We start from the raw sequence: 21534 nt of genomic DNA, 5'->3' as shown, positions 1-21534 counted from the left end.
TCCCTCTAAGAGCACTAATAATTCCTTATGAGTTTCCACTCATAAAGCCTTATTTTTCTCCCTTCTATTGACTGAGTCTTGGGAAATGTTTACTGTGACACCCATTAGTGTTGAAAAGTTATAAAAATAATATCTGGAATGTAATAAATATCTGGAACATGTTGTCATTTCAAAAGTGTCATTTGTGATGTTTCAAAATTATAAACAGTATCTTCACCCCATTCAGAATGGGAAATTTCAAGAAGGGGTCAAGGGACTAATGGTTATTTGGCAGAACTGGTACAAGAACTTCTTTTCTCTGTTCCTGCCAATCTGTCTTATTATGGTTCTACTTTTAAAATAACATTTCCTGGGCGTCTGGGTGGCTCAGTTGGTTAACTGTCTGCCTTCAGCTCTGCTCATGATCTTGGAGTCTCAGGATTGAGTCCCACACTGGGCTCCCTGCTCAGCGGGGAGTCTGCTTCTCCCTCTGACCCTCTCCCCTCATGTTCTCTTTCTCTCTCTGAAATAAATAAAATCTTTAAAAAACATAAAGTAACATTTTTCCATTTTTAAATATAATACACATTGATTTTAGAAAAATTGGGAAACATATAAAAGTAGGCAGAAAAAAGTTAAAAATCATTTCTAACCCCACCAATTAAAATAAACCTCAGATAATATTTGGGTACTTTATACATTATGAGTATTATATTTTGAACTTTGGTATCCTGCTTCATTCTCTAACTTGTAATATAAACATCTGCCTTGCTGAAGTAGCCTTCTAAGATATGATTGTCATAACATTTCCGTTTATCCTTATTGGCGTTTAAATGGTTACCAGTCTTTCATTATTACAAGTATCACTGTGATAAACATCTTTAAATATGATTCATTGTGTGTTAACTCTAATTACTTCCCTAGGGTTAAAATATTTGAAACCCCTATTTTACACACATTGCCAAATTGCATTCCTGAAGACTATAAATTTATACTCCCAAAAACTATTTACAAAAGTATTTGCCTTATAATTTCACGGTCAACCCTGGGCTGGCTTCCTTCCTTTCCTCCTTCCTTCCATTCTTCCCTCCCTCACTCTCTCCCTTCTTCCTTCTTTCTTCCTTCCTTTTCTTTTTCTTTCTTTAGTTTTTCCTTATTTGTCAATTTGGTGGTTTTACAATGGCAACTGTTAATCTTGTTTACATTTAAATAAATTGACCTTTTTATATATTTTATAGCTATTTAAAAACTTTGTGGGTTGGGGCGCCTGGGTGGCTCAGTCAGTTAAGTGTCTGCCTTCAGCTCAGGTCATGATCCCAGGGTCCTGGGATGGAGCCCAGCATCGGGCTCCCTGCTCAGCGGGGAGCCTGCTTCCCCCTCTCCCTCTGATCCTTCTCCCTGCTTGTGCTCTGTCCCAAATAAATAAATAAAATCTTAAAAAATTTTTTGTCGATGGACATCTTGGCTCTTTCCAGAGTTTGGCTACTGTAGACATTGCTGCTATAAACATTGGGGTACACATACCCCTTCAGATCCTTACATTTGTATCTTTGGGGTAAATACCCAGTAGTGCAATTGCTGGGTGATAGGGTACGTTAATACATTATATGTTTAAAAAAAAAAAAAGATAGTAGGAAGGGAAAAATGAAGGGGGCGGAAATCGGAGGGGGAGACGAACCATGAGACTATGGACTCTGAGAAACAAACTGAAGGTTCTAGAGGGGAGGGAGTGGAAGTTTGGGTTAGCCTGGTGATGGGTATTAAAGAGGGCATGTATTGAATGGAGCCCTGGGTGTTATACGCAAACAATGAATCATGGAACACTACATCAAAAACTAATGATGTAATGTATGGTGATTAACATAAAATTAAAAAAATTTTTTTTTGTGGGTTTTTCTTAGATGCTTAAAGAATTTTAAGATCTATTTTTAAGTCTTTGTACTTTATTCAATACTTTATGTGTTGAAGATATTTTGAAAGTTTATTTTATACATATATTACATGTTATATATACTATTTATATATACTATATAGGTTATTATAGAATTCAGTATTCAGATTTTTGCTTTGTGATTTTTCCATTTTTATAGTAAATAAACTCTGAAAATTTATCCTGAAATCATACAAATATTCATCCATATTTTCTTCTTGCTGCTTTATGTTTAAAATTTTACATGGAACTTTTTTATCATTCTGGAATTTATTGTGTTGTATGCTGTGCTATAAGGCTTTAACTTTTACCTCAAAATAAATAACCAAATGCTTCAGTATATTTTTCAAATCATGTTTCCTTTATCCATTGAATTGAGATACCATCTTTTTCACATAGTAAACACACATTTCTGTCAAGTTCTATTTCTTGGGTGCTTACTCTGGTCCATAAGTCAGTCCGTATATTCCTGCACCAACACCACCTTACTTGTACCACTGATATTTTATGATCGTATCATATTAGAATCTATCTTTCCAGAAATTTGCCACAGTTAAAAGGTTTGGAGTTTGCCTTCAGACAGGTTGTGGTTTCCAAAAATCCTTCGCTATTCCTCCCTCTACAAGGTCGAGCCTAATCCCCCTCCCCTTTGAGTGTGGGCTATACTTAGTTAACTTATTTCTAGCAAATAGAATGTGGCAGAAGTGATCCCTAGGACCTCTCAGACCGGGTCATAGAAGCTACTGTGGCTACAGCCTCTCCCTGACTACTCTGGGAGAAATTGCCATGTTCTGAGGACAGCCAAGAAACTCCAAGGAGAGGTCCATGTGGGGAGAAACTGAGGCCTCTTGCCAACAGCCATATGAGTGCACGGACCCACCTTCAGATGACGGGCGCCCTAGCTGACGTTGACTGCACTTCCTGAAACACTACAAGCCAGAACCACCCTGCTAAGCTGCTCCTCCTGGAATCCCGACCCTCCAAAGCCTTGTAAGATAGTAAGTGATTTTAGTTTTCAGCGGCTATGTTTTGGAGTAATTTTTTGTGCAGCAATAGATAACATAGCCCCCGTTATTGGAATGAACACAGCAATGACTGACAAGCTGCATTTTATGGGGATTTTGCACGCACATGGCCTACATTCCACCATGGAAATCAGGGAATGTCCTTACCAAAGATTTTATAAGCTCCAAAACTGCAAAAATTTCCCAGGTGTCCTTTAATTTTGTCCCATCTTCACACACCATCATATAAACCCAGGTAGTGGTGGTGGTGATGATGACTTTTTAAGGGAAGAAAAATACTTACCTTGATTTGACTTTTGTTTCAAGAGGTCTCCTGGCCTCTCTTATCTAAAAAGCCTTGTCTCCTACTTCTTAGCTCCAATTTTCCAAAATGACCACAATGACATATCCCTTCCCACATGCTCTCCTCCCACTGTGATGCTGACACTCTTTCCGTCCAGAGTTGGGGTCCATCTTTCTTGCCCTTGAATCTAGGTGGGCTTATCACTACAGCAGAAGTGACACTATGTCACTTTCGAGACTAGGTCCTGACAGGGGATATGCTTCCAACTGGCCCTTATGGGACACTTGTTCTTAGAACCCAGCCACCATGCTGTGAAAAAAGTAAGAAACCACACAGAAAGTCCATATGTAAGTGCTGAAAACCCCACCGAGGTCTCAGCTGACAGCACCAACTGCCAGGCAGTAAAACTTCAGATGGTTCTAGCAACCACCACGGAGTCAGTCCCAGCTTCAAGCTACAGTACCACATGATGCCACCTGGAGCAGAGATGAGCTGTTCCAATTGTGTCCTGGCCAAACTGCAGATTCATTAGCGAAATAAATCGTTATTGTTTTAACCACTAAATTTGGATGGTCTGTTATGCATATCGAATAACTACAACATCCCAAGTTAACCATCAAAGTCCAAAATGTCATGTGTTTTACAGTATAAATATCCTATCTCACCAATAGGAAAAAAAAAAAAAAAGAATACCAGAATGCAAGCATCTCTTCAATCAAAATTGCCCTAAGTGTTAGCTACTAGGTGAGGGAAGCAAGTGTGCCTGAATCATTGTATTTTACATCAGGTTTCTGTTAATAGAATGCCTCAAGAAGGTAGCTTTTGGAGAATGGTGTTCATGGAATTTGACTAATTTTCATACGTTTTTGAGCGAACCTCTTTCTCTTGCAAGGTTTGCCCAAAGAGATACAGCCAAGTTCCCTCCAGTGTATCAGTCTCAGGGAACAGCCTGGATCTCTTTCCCCAACTGTCTCAAGAAAGGGCCAGAAACTAGAAGCTTACCTACCTTCTCTCACTTAGACAGGGGGAAATACAGAAGTCCAGCTAATGCTCAAAACTGACTACCAGTGAGCCCGAGGCACAGGGAACACCAAGGTGTTGGATGGGGAATTAGGCTTTTTAAGCTTTCATAGGATTTCCTCCCTTACTCCCTACCCTTCTTAGTCCTCTTCTACCCTGCCCCCATTTCCTTAGCCCCAGCTGTTGCCAGTAAATGGGCAATGATATATTCTGAATGGTATGCTGCCACCCGACCCTGTTCTCGTGATTCTATGGGAACTGTGAGAAACCAAGGCAAAGAGATACTTAAAGGTACTTGAAGACCTGGGCCTTCAAGGTATAGCATGTGAAGACCTCTCCTATGAACCAGGAGGTAGAATCCATTTTTTATTTTGCCAATTCTTCTCTACATATTGGTTTATGATTGAAAGAACTCAAAAATGTTCAAACAATTACTATTCAGTGCTGAAGTAAATGATGTGATAAGAATAAAATGCTGAATGCAAAATATATAGTTTCTGCCTTCCATCACTTATTCTGAGAAGGGCCCAGGAAGGAGGGAATCCTCATCCTTTCCTGGGATGTGTAGATAAATGACAAGGGGAATCGTTCCCTGTGCCCCCATCCCTGCCCTGCAATGCTCAAAAAAGCCAAAGGAAATAATGGAAGCAACTATAAGCTCACCCCAACTCTTACCACAGTTCAGTAACAGAAAAATGTATGAAGAAGCTGGCTTTCTGCTTTTATTTTCCAATGCCATGATCTACCCCGGAAAACGACCCTATTTCCCCACCTCTACATGGCAGCCAATCAGTACTACTACTAATACAAGACAGATGTCCCCCGATGCATTAGTGTCAAGGCCTGGTCAGCACTAAGTTGCCCCCCTGGGATCCATAGCAGGAGGGTGGGCGGCTCCTTCTCACTCATTCTTGACTCTCCTTTTAATGATCCGTCATGATTTCACCTAGTGAAACCTTCTATTTTTCACCTTTAAGTAGTATATGAAATAGTTAAATTTTAAAACATTTTCTCATTATACTACCAAAAATCATTTTATTTTTTTAAAGATTTTTTTATTTGAGAGAGAGAGTGCAGGAGCATGGGGGGCGGGAGGAACAAAGGGAGGAAAGAGAGAGAATCTCAAGCAGACTCCCCGTTGACCGCAGAGCCCGAAGCAGAGCTTGATTTCAAGATCCTGAGATCATGGGGCGCCTGGGTGGCTCAGTAGTTAAGCAACTGCCTTCAGCTCAGGTCATGATCGCAAGGTCCTGGGATCGAGCCCTGTGTCGGGCTCCCTGCTCAGCGGGAAGCCTGCTTCTCCCTCTCCCCCTGCTTGTGTTCCCTCTCTCATTGTGCCTGTCAAATAAATACATAAAAATCTTAAAAAAAAAGATCCTGAGATCATGATCTGAGCCAAAATCAAGTCAGACGCTTAAACAACTGAGCGACATGTGGTAAACTGTAAAATGCCCCCTCCCCCTAAAATGTCCATAGCCTAATCCCCAGAACCCCTGATATGTTACTTTATACGGTACAGGGGATTTTGCAGATGGGATTGAGGATTTTGAGATGGGGAGATTATCCTGGATTATCCAGATGTCCCTACTGTTATCACAGTCTTTATAAGAGGGAAGCAGGAGGGTGGGAGAGAAAAATGTCGTAACAGAAGGAGAGGATGAGAGGAAGAGTTTGAAAGATGCTTGGCTGCTGGCTTTGAAAATGGGAGGATGGGGCTATAAGCCAAGGAATGCAAGCAACCTCTAGAAGCCAAGAACAGGTAAGGAAACAGATTCTCTCTTAGAACCTCCAGGAGGAACACAGTACTGTAACTTTTCTGGCTTCATGAAAAATCACCTTCTGGGCAGTCCATCACTCTTTCTCCTTCTCTATAACACTTTGCATTCACGTTTAATGTCTTAAAGCAATGATTCTCAAAGTAGAACCAGTGGCATCAGCATCACCTGGAATTTGTTATAAATGCAATTAATTCTCAGGTCCTACTTCAGACCTACTGAATCAGAAACTTTGGGGATGGGCGCCTGGGTGGCTCAGTTGGTTGAGCGACTGCCTTTGGCTCGGGTCATGATCCCAGGGTCCTGGGATCGAGTCCCGCATCGGGCTCCCTGCTCTGCGGGGAGCCTGCTTCTCCCTCCCCCACTCCCCCTGCTTGTGTTCCCTCTCTCGCTGTGTCTCTCTCTGTCAAATAAATAAATAAAATCTTTGAAAAAAAAAAAAAGAAACTTTGGGGATGAGGCCCAGCAGTGTTTTAATTAGCACTCTTGATGAGGCAGAGAACCACTGATTTAGAGTTGCACATTACTTAATGAAAATCAATGCCATCTAAAAGAGTCTCACAAGAAAATGGATTGTTTTACCTCAATTTTTTTAAAAGAATGTATAGAGCCTATAAATACCACAAGGGATTATTTGCAGCTTTTGGAGAAAGGACAGACGGTGCTAAAGAAAACTCAGTGGCTTTGTCTAACTGATGCCCTCTCTCAACTGTCAAAGCCTCTTCTACCTACCTGGCATGCAAGAGAGACTTTTCTTTCACCCACCCAAAAGGACACTCTCCAGGGGCATCATACCTTATTTCGAAAGAATCACTTGTGAGAACTTGTACCCACCCCATCTTATTAAAGGATCTATTACACACACACACACACACACAAATGCATTATTCTCTTAAAGGAACTCTCAATCTCCCTCACAAACAGGTTGTTAGGTGAGAAAAAATGGATAATTTTGTTCATCCTCTCTATGACACTGTGACTTCTGTTTCTTTAAATACTGAGTATTATTTCTTTCTTTCTCGAGTTTACCCACTTCATTTATATTCAGACTTTCCTATTTTCCTTTATAAACTGCTTTAGCTGTATCCTGAAAGTCTTAATATGTTTTATCATTCAGTTCTAAACATTTTCTGCTTGCCATTATATTTTCTTAAGTAGTCCATGAATTAGAGATGTTTCTTTTTAACGTCTGATTTCTAACACAGTGATGAGAAACATGATTTGTATCAAGGATTAGCAAACATTTTCCATAAAGAGCCAGTTAGTAAATATTTTAGGCTTTGCTTGCTTAATGGTCTCCACTCTAAGTACTAACCTCTGCCTTCATTGCCCTAAAGCAACCAAAGACAATTTATAAATAAATGAGAGTGACTATTCCAACAAAACTTTACTTAAAAAGGCAGGCAACGGGCCTGATTCAGCCAAAAGTCATAGTTTCCAACCCCTGGTCTATATAGTACAGATTCTTTGGTCATTATTAAGACTTGCTGTTACCTAATACTGTTTTGTAATGTTCAGTGCATGCCTGAAACCCAACAATCATCTTATCCTCCGCCTGCTACTCTTCTTTAAGGTTCAGGCCTGGTCCACGTAAGCACTTGCTTTTGTTAAATTGTCACAGTGCTTCAGATACTAGGTTTTTGGACTCAAAGAGGCCCCAGTTGCCAGCTTTGCTACTTGCCATTGGGTTGTTTGGGGCAAATTACTTAACATCTCTAATCCTCTGGTTCCTCACTTACAAAAGAGAGAAAATAATAGTACCTACCTCGCGGGGTTGGCATAAGGAAGGATTTAATGAGATAATCCATATACAGCACATAGCAGAATGCCAGGCAGATTTCAACCATTATTAGTAACAGTAACATCATCATGCCATTGAACCACTACTCTGTGAGGCAGGTACCATTAAACCCATTTTACAAAGAAATTACGGCTCAGAGATGTTTAGATAACTTGCCCAAAATCTGATGGCCAGTGACAAAGCACCGATTCCCACCCAGAACTTCTATTTCCAAATCCAAAGTGTCCAGGCTCAGACTCTGATTAGCACGTGAGGAATTTACTGTATGCCATTCCTAGGCCAGGCTGCATTTTCAGACACGCGGAGAAAGGAGTTGCGAAATGCACAGGAATTCATTCTTCGCGGTTGAAGTTTAGTCCTTACGGGAAAAGAGAGAGTGCCGTGAGCGCCACGGGCCGAAAGGGCCTGGGCGGTGCCAGCACAGGTCGCGAACCCTCAGGCTCCCGGAACCAGGGTGCGGAGGCTTATAACCAGGACAAACTCTTTCCTGGGCGCGGTCCGCTCGGGAGGTGGTGTCCCCCAGCCGGGGTGGCGCTCCGCGGCCTCGATGACCTTGCTGCCCACGGCCGCGCTGCCCTTGCTGGCTCCCCCGCGCCACGTGCCCGGAGCGCCTGGCGCCTAAAAATATCACCCTGGTCGAACCTCCCGGAACAAGCCTGCGCTTTTTATAAAAACCGGGCGCCGTCATCACCTCGAGACACATAAATCACAGCCCCGACCTGCTGTGGATTCAGCGGGTGACGTGCCGCTCAAAGTGGCGACGAATTCAGCCCCTTTCGATGACCTGCACCTGCCGGGCTTTTCCCCCTCTACTCCGCGCACAGGGTGTATCGCGAGGACAGCCGAGCCCCCCGATGACCGTGCTGGTCGCTGGAAAAACAGCCCAGGAACCTCCATGTCTCCCAGCCCGGGCTCAGCCTGGGTCTCTCCAAAGCCACATCCTGTGACAATCACAGGGGTTTTCTCCGCCCCGTCGGTGACGGAAAACTCGTGACTCGGACCTGAGCGCGGGGCGGGCGCAAAGAAGCTGGGGGCGGAGCTGCGAGTCCGGCTCGCGAGGAAGCCCCCGACGGGCGGCGCGTGCGCAGTCTCTCTCCACGGGACCTCCTTCCCGCCGCTGACACTAGGAAGCGGGACGCGAAATCTGTCCCCGCGCAGCCGCCGCGCAGGGCGCCGACCGGGGCGGCCGCCCTCCCCGAGGCGCGCCTGTGCACGTTCCCACGCACGCTCCGGCGTACGGCGGCGGCCAGGGGTCGCGAGCCGGTGGAGGACCCGCGCTTGGAGGACCGGGGAGTCAGCGCTTCTTCCCTCCCTCCCCCACTCCCCTCCCCGCTCCCTCCCCCTCCCCAAGAATGTTCCGCTACGAGGTGAGCTCTTGCGACCGGAAGTGACTCCTCCCTCCCTCCCGCGCCCCCTTTCCTCTCTCACCCCGCGCGCGTCCGTCCCGCGCCCCTGGGGAAGGAGGGGCTGGCAGCGGGACCCCGGGGGCCGAGTAGAACGCGTGGGGCCTGGGGTCGCGGCTTTAATCCGAAGGCGGTGAGCCGGCTCCAAGGGGCGGGACTGTCCTATCAGTGGCCGCTGGGGAGAGTTGGCCTCTGTTTTGGGGTGGGGAGCGTCCGTTAAGTGCTGTAACCACACCATCCCCCACCCCCACCCCGGGAGGAGCCGCGCAGGGGAGAGCGTTGCACCCACCCCCTGGCTCTTCTTGAGGGGGAGTCTCCAAGGAAAGCCTAGAGACACGCTTCCCGCCTTGGACCCGGAACCAGCTCCCCTCCAGTTACACACACACCCGTCCGCACGGGCACCCAGCGTGGGGGGGGGGGGGCGGGGGGCGCTGGACTTGCCCTTTACTGAGGCCCGAGAGTGTTTACCAAAGAGGGCTCCGAGTTGGGAGGGGGCGTGTCCCGCGGAAGTTCTGGGCGAGTGGAGGGAGACGTGGGTTTGGTGACCCTCCCGGGAATGTAGCAATAGTCGAGAGTCCTGACCTGCCACTAACTCACTGTATGACCTTGAGCTACTCTTAGTCTCCGGCTATAAAGTTTCTAGATTTGTAGACTGAGAGGGCTGCTCTGGGTGATCCCTAAGAGTCTTTATAGTTTAAAAAAGCAGTGATTTGGTTAAGTAGATCTTTGTGATTTGGAAGGGAGTGCAGCTAGAAGTTGCCTCTGATGTGGAGGCAGTTGTATGCCTGCTTTGTGGAAGTTTGGAAGGGCTTAAGACGGGTAGAATGGCCTTTCGGCCTAACCTTGCTTTTGGGAAAGCCTATTTAAGGAGGTTGCCTGGCAAGGTGTATCACAGACCTGCCTGTTGATATGTGGTATTGTGATTCTGAGTCTTTGCAAACTGGGGACACATGTACTTGATAGGAATGGTTCAAGACCAAACTGACTTGATGTAAACATGGAGATGATGAGGTGCAGTGGGCTGAGTTGCCAAAAGAAAAGAGAACTTGGAAAATAAGAAATTAGTTGAAAACTGAAGTGGAGCGGGGTAATATTTAAAATAGAACAGACCTAAATTATTGCGGTGATAACTAGCATTGTTTAGCAATCTATAATCTTTGCCAAATCTTTACCTCATTTAATCCTCACAACTCTCTAAGGTATCATCCCTTTGTTACCACTCAGAGCCTAACACAGAGCTGGAGACACAGTAGGTACTTAAGAGGTATTTAATGAGTTAACCAGAATATGACTTAATCAAGTTTGCACCACTTGTAAGAATGGGGCCAAAACTTGAACTCACCATGTCACAGCTTTTCCAGAGTTCACTTAATTGGGGTTGAAAATTTAGCTTTCTGTTTCATCACCAGAGTTTGGGCCTACAGAAAACAGAACGGGGGGAAATGAAGAGAAAGCTTTAAAAGGACATAATAGTTGAAATTTTGACATGAAAATGAGGAACATGATACTTTTGTTGAAAAGTATACATAAAACTCTAAATAATGATAAAGTGTGCATTTTGAGTTGTCATTACTGTTCTAACCAGTGATGTCAAGAAAGTTGGGGGCCTAATTCCTTGGTTGCATGAAGAAATACTACTATTAGATTCTTGATAGAGAAATGGGAGTGTTTGGGAAAAGAGAAACTGAAAGAAGATACTGCCATTTTCCAATGTCAGTAAAATTGGGGGTAGAAAAAAATGCTGTCTTTATAAGAGGTCATAAGCTATTCTGATCATTGGAAGATAAAATGAACATTTTTTAAATGAAGGTGTGAACTTCATGAATAGATAATCTCTTTTCTCTTTTTTTTAGTCTTTAGAGGATTGTCCTCTGGATGAAGATGAAGATGCATTTCAGGGCTTGGGAGAAGAAGATGAAGAGATTGATCAATTCAATGATGATACATTTGGGTCAGGTGCCGTTGGTAAGTGACATCTTTCTCTTATAATGTCATCTTGGTCTCTTGCTCTTCAAATGTTCTTTTTTGTAAGTGCTTTGTCTTAGGAGTAACTACATTCACAAATTTAGCAAAATATTCTATTCTTGGTCTCAGAATAGTTCAGTCTTCACTGGAAGCATCTATCTCAATCCCCTGGGCCCCTTTTTTGCCTCATTTATGTATAAAACCCAGATGTTCTCTGAGCCCTGTGCCTTCCAGCTATATTATCTATGGCTCTAGGTTGATGCTATAAGGCATGCAAATGGTTAGACAAGTAGACATCTTATAAAGATTTAAAATAATCCTAGAAGAAGGAAATTTTAATTTGTGGAACATGTAACTTTTGGAAAACTCGTAGACTAAAAGAAAACTTGGACTTGGGTGTGTATGTTTTAAAACTCAGCTAACCATTGATGTCTTGCATGACCCCACTATTGCCTTACATAGTATCATCAATAAAATAAAAAGAATTTTATTCTAAGAATTGTGGTATAGGAAGTCTTCTTAAGTTAGAAAAGTGTTGTGCACAGATGAAATTTTCTCATCCCAAGATGTAGATAAATATTTTAGGAGTTGTTAAAGGGTAAAAAAATTAAAGAGCCAGACTAAACTTAACATGGCTCAGAGTTATAATAATCTAAAATGGGAAACTTAGGCAACAATTTTGTATGATAAAGTTTGAGAATTAGAGATCCTAGAGCAAATATACTAATAAAATGTGTTTTCAAAAAAGAAGTAGGTAAGAGTTAATGCAAATATTTTTGCTTTAACCATTGGTGTTGAAAAGTAGCAATAACTGTTTCTGCTGGGATGTGTAAATATGGGTGATTTCTTTGGAATCAGCATTTCTGTCTATGCAGCAAATATTCAAAGTTAAGTAGCAAGAGGAAATTTCACAATAGTGACTGATCTTAAGATGTTGAATATCAAAAACAAATAAAAGGTCTTAAAGGTGTGATAATGGTTACTCATTTTGCAATGATGTGAGTAGCTTGAATTTATTAAAACTTAGACTGAGCTGAATTAATTGGAAAAAATGAGAAAGCATAGTATTGTTAGTCAAGGTTTACAAAATTCAGTAGAGATTAAAACTGCCACTATCAGGAGCAGCAAGAGAAGCACTTAAGGTAGAAGCGAGACTGATTACAGAAGGAAACCAAAGACCTTTTGGATCATAGCCATAGTTTAGGAGATGAGAGCCTCCAAGAGGATGACATGATCTAAGATGCTGTTCTCTCTCCATGGAGATCACTGGGAAAGAGATGCAGAATAGAATTGCAAATGCAAGGAACTGATGCGAATTGCAAATTGTTTTTGGAAGTTAGTTTAGTAATAACCTGTAGGGTACAATAGAAGTTACAAACATTGTGTGCTTGTTTCTAGAGCTCCTTTTCTTTTAAAGTATTGTACTGAATGTTATTGTTTTTTTAGCAAATTCCTCAGGATTAAATAAAGTTGATGGAATTGATCTAGAGATATTATATTAAAATGAGATGGCATACTAAGATGTCCTCAGTTTTGAACCTGGACAGAAGAGAAATAGTCTCATCTCTTCTCATTGACTTCCAGCATGCTATGGACAATCTTTTTCTGCTTCTGTGTTCCTCACAAGTTGGGGAAAATACTGCCTTAAAAGGACATTAGAGTGTACAAAACTGCATGCGATATGGTAGGAAAAAGAAAAGTTCACACACGTTGAAAAAGCCCCTAGGGTTACATGGTAAAAGAACAGGTAGTAAGAAGTAAAGGCAGTGAAGTAGCCTATGCTTAGCCCACTTTGTACCCTAGGGCGTAAGTGATTAAGAAAGACTTCTTGGTCAACAAAGTTTATAATGGAGAAAAGATTTCCAAATATGAATCCTTCTAATATATATGAATTATAAAGTTAAAATCTTTCTTGGGGGAGAGAGAGAGAGTCTGCGTATGTACACGAGTTGGGGGGTAAAGGGAGAGAGAGAATCTTAAACAGGCTCCATGCTCAGTGCAGAGCCCAATGCAGGGCTCGATCTCAGGACCCTGAGCCAAAATCAAGAGTTGGACACTGAACTGACTGAGCCACCCAAGTGCCCCTAAAGTTAAAATCTTAATTCTTCAGGGGCGCCTGGGTGGCTCAGTCAGTTGAGTGTCTGATTTTGGCACAGGTCCTGATCTCAGGGTCCTGGAACCAAGTCCAGTGGCTGGCTCCCTGTTCAGTGGAGAGTCTGCTTGGTCTGCTTGTCCCTCTCCCTCTACCCTCCCCCAACTCTGCACCCCCCCCCCCGCACTCATGCTCTCCACACTTGTGCATGTGCGCGAGCTCTCTCTCTCTCAAATAAATAAGTAAAATCTTTTTTTAAAAAAAAACTTAACGCTTTATAATATCTTGATATAAATATTGCACAGATTTATTTACTAAAAAAAATTGCTCAGTCAACCTGTGATTTGTTTAATGCACCGTACAGGTAGATAGACAGCTGGTGTAAAGAATTTAAACCAGGAGGTAAAATGTCAGGCCTTTGACATATGTTATGGTTTGATAGTTTTTAACTCAAAGAGTGGGTGTTTTGAATGATACTTGTTAGTAGTTATTTTAAGTCACTGGCTACTAATGCTCTGATGTCATCTTTCCTTAAGAAACTAGTCCTTGGGCGCCTGGGTGGCTCAGTTGGTTAAGCGACTGCCTTCAGCTCAGGTCATGATCCTGGAGTCCCAGGATCGAGTCCTGCATCGGGCTCCCTGCTCAGCAGGGAGTCTCCTTCTCCCTCTGACCCTCCCCCCTCTCACGTGCTCTCTCTCTCATTCTCTCTGAAATAAATAAATAAAATCTTAAAAAAAAAAAAACAACTAGTCCTTGTCTTCTCCATGGAAAAATGTTTACATCAATCTTAGAGCAGTAAATGGTCACAGTAATCTCAACTCATTCTCTAAAAATAAAAGTTTACACTTACACAGTGCTTATTATCTGCTATGCACCATTCTAAGTGTTTTATATTTATTATTAATCCTCACAAGAACCTGGTGAGGTAGGTACTATTATCATCCTCATTTTAACAAATGAGGAAGGAAAGTATGAGAGAGGTGAAGTAATTATAAATACAATCAGGGTAAACTACCAGTTATGTTTAAACAAAAGTCCTTGAGGAATCTCTGGGAATCTCCTGCCTCTGCTTGGAAGGGGTCCCCATTCTTTCCACTTCTGTTTTATTGATAGCTGCTATAATCTTTAGGGACTTAGGTTGCCTTAAAATTAAATCACCTGTACTTCCTTTTCATGTTGTGTGTATTCAGAAATATTCCTGAGATAGACAGCAGCTGGTGGGGGAGGGGGTGTGTGGGTGGATTCAGTAACCTGTCACATCAGGATATAAATTAATTAGTTGAAGGAAAAATACTACTTTTTCTTCATTTTTCTGGTATTCCTTTGCCTACCCTTTATCATTCTGACCATTGTGGATTGAGGTCAAGCGTTGGCATATCTAAGTAACTTTATTTTTAGGTCATTTGAAAAAGATAGGAGTGAAGTATCCTCTAATGGTAGAGATGTGTGATCTCTTGGCATATTGCTTCACATGAGTTTTCACAAGAGCAAGGAAAACCTAAAATGATAATGATGGGATTCTGTGGCATAGATTCGTTTGCTTACATGTTTGAAACAGTAATAGTCAATTCACAACAGAGCCGTCCTCACAGAATATGGCTATTTAACCAGTGTTTTTAAATTAAGGACAAACTATTCATCTTTGGTAGGATCTGATAAACTTAGTAAGCACGAGTGTGGGACGTGGTGAATGAAGACAACACAAATTTAAGAACTCTTCTGCATTAGAGCAAACCACTAACAAATTAACTTCTTAAATTGGGGAAATAAATGTAAAAAAAAAAAATCCCCTCATTCAGGATTATAGAGTCCCCATTTTTTTGGCATCACTGAGTTAGTAAAATTGCAACAAACAATCTATCCTTTAAAAACGTGCTCAGCTTACTCTTCCTTAGCAAAGATGACACAAATATTAATGTCACAATTGATTTATTTTTTAATTTAAATTCAATTAGCCGACATATAGTACATCATTAGTTTTTGATGTAGTGTTCAGTGATTCATTAGTTGCATATAACACCTAGTACAATTGATTTTTAATAACACTAATCTTTAAGAATATTTTTCCAGATAACTGATAATTTAAATTAATACTGTAGTTTTCATCTAAAGTGAGTTTTTTTCTTTACCACAAATAGTACATTCAAATATATCACAGTGCCCAAAGACTAGACAGTGGTTCTCATCATACCAAATTATACATCTGGAAGTCTCCCTTCACTTGCTTTTTGGATCACTAGTGTTATGTGATACATTGTTATGAAATAAAAATAATGAATTTTAAGGATTTAAGGGACTTACTTAGCCTACTTAATAAATATTTGCATAAGATGTTAAGATATATATAATACTACGGTATTAATCATTACATTGAAAATTTGCAAATAATCCAAATTTCCATCAGTAAGAGATAAGTTAAATTAGTATATCAATAGAATAGAATCTTAAACAGCATTAAAAAGAATGAGATAATGTTATCAATAGTTACATGCAAGTGTATGTACATGAAAAGTGTCCAAGATGTATTGCTTAAATAAAAAGAAACAAGTTAAACTTTATAGTATGCATTTTGAAAAACTTAACAACCTGTAGAATTCTGGGGAACTTTCTAAGCTACATATTTTTGTGATGTTTAAATTTTTAATTAATGTGTATTTTCTTTGTAAGCAGGAAAAAAAATAATTTTAACAAGTTGTACATGAGCCCCTCAGAAAATTGTCAATAAATCTAAATCTTTTTTTTTTTTTTTAAGTGGCTACCATTTATTATACCCTTCATGTATACCAGGCACCTTTTTCTTTTCTTGTTATGGTGCTTCCAGTTCTTCTTTCCCCTTTTTTTTAATGAGGTATTAGAGAAATTATGTGAGAAGGATTGCCACTGGGGAGGACACTTGCAGAAAGAATTCTGTGTTTTTATGTTAGTTATAAAGAGAATCATGGGGGTGCCTGGGTGGCGCAGTCACTTAAGTGTCTGCCTTTGGCTCAGGTCATGATCCCCGGGTCCAGTCCTGCGTGGGGCTCCCTGCTCAACAGGGAGTCTGCTTCTCCCTCTGCCTCTGCTTATGCACTCTCTCTCTCTCTCTGACAAATAAAATCTTAAAAAAAGAGAATAATCTGTTATCCCTTTCTGTTGAATTTTATAGGGCATAAAGAACGAAACTAAGAATAAAGTATATAGGAATACATGGGGTTTTTGTGAGTTTGAAAGTCTTGCATGTTTAGATGAGGTGAAGATAGCATTAAAATGAAAAGATTATTTAGGCAAAGCTTCCATGAGGAAGGAAAGATCATCTGAATTTGAATGCCAAAAGGAGCAAAATAGTGCGTAGAGCTTTTCCAGTGGAAGCAGAAGGGAGCGATGAGATGGAGGAGTACTGGAATGACAGAGTGATGGAAATAAGGTCTAGTTTTGAGAAGCTGATGGAGGGCTGTGAAGATTTTTACCTGTGCTGAGCAGGACTCAAAGCTGCATCGGCATACAAAGTGAGAGAACAAGCGAGTGCCAGTGCTACAGACTATATAGGAGTGTACAGGGATAGCCAGGGTGGTGTTAACATGGAAGAGGACCGGACCCAGGTCCGGGTCACCATCACCTTCGCCCCAGCGTTGCTGCAGTAGCTGCCCGGCAGGCCTCCATGCTTCCAGTGTTTCTGCTCCTTTCCCCGCTCATCCCCCACATCCCGAATCTGTTCTCAATAAAGCAACCAGACTGTTTCTGTCAAAAAGTCAAGCCATATCAAAACCTCCAGTGGCCCCCCATTTCAGTCAGAGTGACCCAAAAGGCCCAAAAGGAGCTCCCTCCTACTGCCTACTTGGCCTCATTTTTTTCCCGCTCTTCTTCCTTGATCATTCCAGTCCAGACACAGTCCTTGCTATCTCTCAAGATCGTCACTCGTCTTAAAGTCCTTTCTACAGACTGTCCCTCTGTGTGGAACACTTTTCTCCCAGATAATCCACATGGCTAACTATCTTACCCTTGAATCTTTGCTCAGATGTCACCCTCCCAATGAGGTGTACCTCTGACGATCCCATTTAAGGTTTTCAACCTGCTTTTCCTCCATATGCCTATAGCATTTCATTTCCTGATATAGTATATAATTTACTTATTTGTTAAATTTATTGTCTATTATCTGTCTCTTCCCTGCTTGAAGGAAAGTTGTAGGAGGCCAAGGATCTTTTTTTTTTTTTCCCAAAGATTTTACTTATTTATTTGACAGACACAGCGAGAGAGGGAACACAAGCAGGGGGAGTCGGAGAGGGAGAAGCAGGCCTCCTGCGAAGCAGGTAGCCTGCAAAGCAGGTAGCCTGATGCGGGGCTTGATCCCAGGACCCTGGGACCACGACCCGAGCCAAAGGCAGACGCCCAACGACTGAGCCACCCAGGCGCCCCGGAGGCCAGGGATCTCTCTGTCTTTTGTACACTGATCTATCCCATGTCCCTAAAACGTTAACACATAATAGGTGCTCAACACATATTAATTGAATGAGATAAATGGGTTGGAGAGCTTGTAAAAAAGATGGCAGGTATAATCTAAAAGAACGTGTATGCTAATGCAGTGAGTTTTAACTTTTTCCCTGATATGTCATAGACTCTCAAAACCAGGGATGCCTGGGTGACTCATTAGTTAAGCGTCTGCCTTCGGCTCAGGTCATGATCTCAGGATCCTGGGATCGAGTCCCTCATCGGGCTCCTTGCTCAGTGGGGAGCCTGCTTCTTCCTCTGCCTGCCGCTCCCCCTGCTTGTGCGCTCGCACACACTCCCTCTGACAGATAAATAAAATCTTCAAGAAAAAAAAAAAAGAATCTCAAAACCAACGGGTTGTTGTGTACATACCTATCACCCGTTTAGAAATTTTCAGAATACAGTTTGGATGCCACTGGTAACGTATTAAGCTGTATCACTCTAAGTGCTTGAGTTATATTCCTGGTATGATGTTATTAGTCCTTAATAGTGAAAAGCCCACTTTCCTATGCCCCTTAGTTTAACTCTTATTTCATGTCTCTAAGTGGAAATTTACTATCTTCTGAAGTTAGAGTCGTTCATTTGGTTAACAGAAGAATTTCACAAAACTTCTAGTCTCAGTATGAACTATATTTCTTATGATTTCCTTACAGATGATGATTGGCAGGAAGCACATGAGCGCCTGGCTGAATTGGAAGAGAAGCTGCCAGCAGTTAATGAACAAACAGGCAATGGAGAAAGGGATGAGATGGACGTGTTGGGTGACCATGAGGAGAATCTGGCAGAAAGGCTCAGTAAGATGGTGATTGAAAATGAGCTAGAAGATCCAGCTATCATGAGGGCAGTGCAGACCAGGCCAGTTCTGCAAGTGAGTAAGTTACTCTGATTTGAGAACTATCGCAAACTAGTAATTAAGGTAAAGTATTGAGCTGTGCCATTTTGTTTCATCTGCTACCCTGAGAAACTTGCATATACCATAGAAAACTGTTAATATAATTCCTGATCACAGCAGTTGAAGGTAGGGAATAATGTATCTTCTGGAACACTGTAATTTCGTCTTCTCAAGCAGTTGAGACTCTTTGGGAGCCTTGTTCACCGAGAGCAGGTAAATTGTCCAGAAAGCTCTCACTATTCCAGACTGTGTATGTGTTTTCCTTTTTTGTTAGCCCCAACCAGGAAGTCTCAATTCCAGCATCTGGGATGGATCTGAAGTTCTGAGACGAATCCGAGGGCCGCTGATTGCTCAGGTATTAAGCATTTTCTCTTTATGCAAATTCCTAGTATCCGAAAACTCCTGTCTTGATCCTTTCCTTACTGAAACAATGTATCGATGTATATCATTTGCCGTTGTGTTGATTACTTAACCCAGTGCTCATAGCTGTACTGGTTGATTGTACACTTACTCAGCCTCCAGGCAATGCTCACTTGACTGTGCTTTATTTTGAAAGGCTGAAAGGGAACCATTAGAATTCAGATTTGTTAGCTTATAATTCAAATTTCTTAAGTGTTTCTCGGCAAAACCACAGGAATGGAGACCAGATCAGTATCTACCAATGGTTGGAGGTGGTGGGAGGGCTTGACTGCTAAGGGACACTACAGTAGGAGTTTGGGGAGTAACCAAACTGCTCTGTTCTTGATCATGGCTGTAGATCCATGAATCTATGTATTTATCAAAATTCAGAGGAGTGTACACCAAAGAGAGGGAATGTTACTGGATGTGAAATAAAATTTAAAAATAATTTCTCAAGATGATTTTGGCATCTGTACAGATTACTAAAACAATTTAAGGTGGCTATGGGCTAATTTTCTCTCTCTCTCTCTCTCTTTTTTTTAACTATTTCCTCAATTAGGAAATGCCTACGGTGTCTGTATTAGAATATGCCCTGCCTCAGAGGCCCCCACAGGGTCCAGAAGATGATCGAGACCTTTCTGAGCGCGCATTACCACGGCGGTCAACTTCACCTATCATTGGGAGTCCTCCTGTTAGAGCTGTCCCCATAGGCACCCCACCTAAGCAGATGGCTGTACCCAGCTTCAACCAACAGGTACCTCTCATTAACAGGCACTCAGCCCAGGATATTGGGAATCTGGGCAAAATTATTTGGGAAGTTGGCAATGCTGGGAGGAGGGTGGAAGTTTTGGGTAGGCATTAGATGAGAAAGAGAAATAGCCAATTAGAGGAGAAGGTAGTACAAATAAGAGACACATTCCCTAATGCCCTTTGCTGGTGCTGCTCCTGTTGCTGCTGCCTTTTAACTGGGGGAGAAAAAGGGTAGTTAGCCACATGTAGTGTATATATCCTTTTCCAAGTGTTTTGCTGGCTGCCCACAACATTGGCAGAGAGGTAACTGACAGCCGGGGGGAGTGGGGACACACAGCATTGTCCACATCCCTTTTTACCTTTAAGATATCCCTGCTTTCCCTAGAGCCTGTGCAGTCCTGTTCCATAGACTTTCCTCCACCTGAAACCAGCAGCTGAAAAGGAAGGCCAATTTGGAAGGTATGGGGGGAGGGTGGTGTTGGTATGGCCTAGTTAGGCTCAGTATTCTATGAAACGGTGGAGTCACAATGTATCACAAAAGAGCTGAGCATGGCGGCCATATCACAGGGGCTTCACAATAGGACTTAGTTAATCCTCCAGCTCTCTTATCATTCCTTCTCCCTCACTGCTACCAAAATAATATCCTCTTGCAGAGAATTTGCAAGTCAGAATATCTGTTGGTACCTCCCTCAGATAGCATGGAAGGGTGGGGATAACTGGAGAATTAGCTAAATCTTCCTCAGTTACAAGTGGCACGGTGCTTGGTGTTTACGAGAGGAAGTGACCAAAGGTTCTTATGTGAACCCATAGCCGTAGCGATTTGCTTAGAAGTAGGGCTTTGCATTGAGTTCTGTGTCTCTACCAGTACTTGAGGGGAGGGAGTGTAGGTGGAGGAAAAACTGACTTCATTGAGTGTAGTTGTGTATATATTTGTCCTGATAGATCCTGTGTCCGAAGCCTGTCCATGTCCGACCCCCGATGCCACCGCGTTATCCTGCTCCCTATGGTGAGAGAGTGTCTCCAAACCAGCTCTGCAGTGTCCCGGTATGTCCCTTCACAACCTGATGAAAACGTGCAGCATATGGTTCCTGATCGCTACCAGTATATAGACATCTCCTAAATTAGGTGTGCTTTTTATAGTCTCCATACTTGAATTTCTGGATCTTACGGTCCCCAGGTCAGAAGGCATGGTTCACCATGTTCAGTTGTTTCATACCTGAGTTGGGTTTTTTTTTTTTATCTTTAAAAATTCACACCCAGCATGGTCATCTGGTTTCCTGCTATTTCATTCCCTCATCCTACCGCCTCCTTCTTCAGGTTACATGATCATAGTGCTTCCTGATTTCTAACATTGCTCTCTTTCATATTCCTTCCATAGACAGCTTGACGATACAGTTTGAGCATTTTTATATCCAAGTTTATGCTGTATTCCTACTAAATTCCTTTATTATATCGATTTACCTATTTCACAGACTATGTATAATTTTTTGTCTTTTTCTTTCTTTTTTTCCTTAGAATTCTTCCCTACTCGGTCACCCTTTTCCTCCTAGTGTTCCTCCTGTTCTCAGCCCTCTCCAGAGAGCACAGCTTCTTGGAGGAGCACAGGTAAGCCTGTGATGAGCCGAACCCATGAAGAGCTCTCTTGCTTTCCTAACATTCATAGGTGATCTCTCTCTCTGCTGTTAATCAGTCTCTACTGCCTCTTATTTTTTCTTTCACTTTTTCAAACAAAGTTATTGATGGAAACAGTATTCAC

General features: G+C 42.2%; 2 protein-coding genes across 8 annotated transcripts in view; one reads left to right on the top strand and one right to left on the bottom strand.

Annotated features, from left to right (window-relative positions):
• The window catches only part of LOC118015893, a 19718-nt gene extending 9955 nt beyond the window's left edge, over positions 1-9763 (bottom strand). Inside the window, exon 1 of one of the 7 annotated variants that reach the window (XR_004680720.1) lies at positions 9685-9763. Coding sequence is in view for 1 of the 7 variants with exons in the window: in XM_035012934.1 (XP_034868825.1) it covers positions 9242-9454 (213 nt within the window). In the remaining 6 variants the exon portion in view is untranslated. Of the gene's footprint in view, positions 1-7777; positions 8765-9241; positions 9593-9684 lie in introns of those variants that run through there. The other 6 variants (XR_004680716.1, XR_004680719.1, XR_004680721.1 and 3 more) reach the window with 6 other exon arrangements.
• The window catches only part of PATL1 (PAT1 homolog 1, processing body mRNA decay factor), a 32087-nt gene continuing 19556 nt past the window's right edge, over positions 9004-21534 (top strand). Inside the window, exons 1-7 of the mRNA XM_035012930.1 lie at positions 9004-9180; positions 11070-11181; positions 18391-18605; positions 18904-18984; positions 19588-19782; positions 20721-20822; positions 21294-21383. Coding sequence (XP_034868821.1) covers positions 9166-9180; positions 11070-11181; positions 18391-18605; positions 18904-18984; positions 19588-19782; positions 20721-20822; positions 21294-21383 — 810 coding nt within the window. The 5' untranslated portion in view covers positions 9004-9165. The remainder of the gene's footprint in view (positions 9181-11069; positions 11182-18390; positions 18606-18903; positions 18985-19587; positions 19783-20720; positions 20823-21293; positions 21384-21534) is intronic.

This window comes from Mirounga leonina, unplaced genomic scaffold (assembly GCF_011800145.1).
Source record: "Mirounga leonina isolate KUSES-001 unplaced genomic scaffold, KU_Mleo_1.0 Mir_166, whole genome shotgun sequence".
NCBI lineage: Eukaryota > Metazoa > Chordata > Mammalia > Carnivora > Phocidae > Mirounga > Mirounga leonina.
The sequence above is the reverse complement of the archived record's forward strand: the minus strand, read 5'-3'. Positions and strand labels throughout refer to the sequence as shown.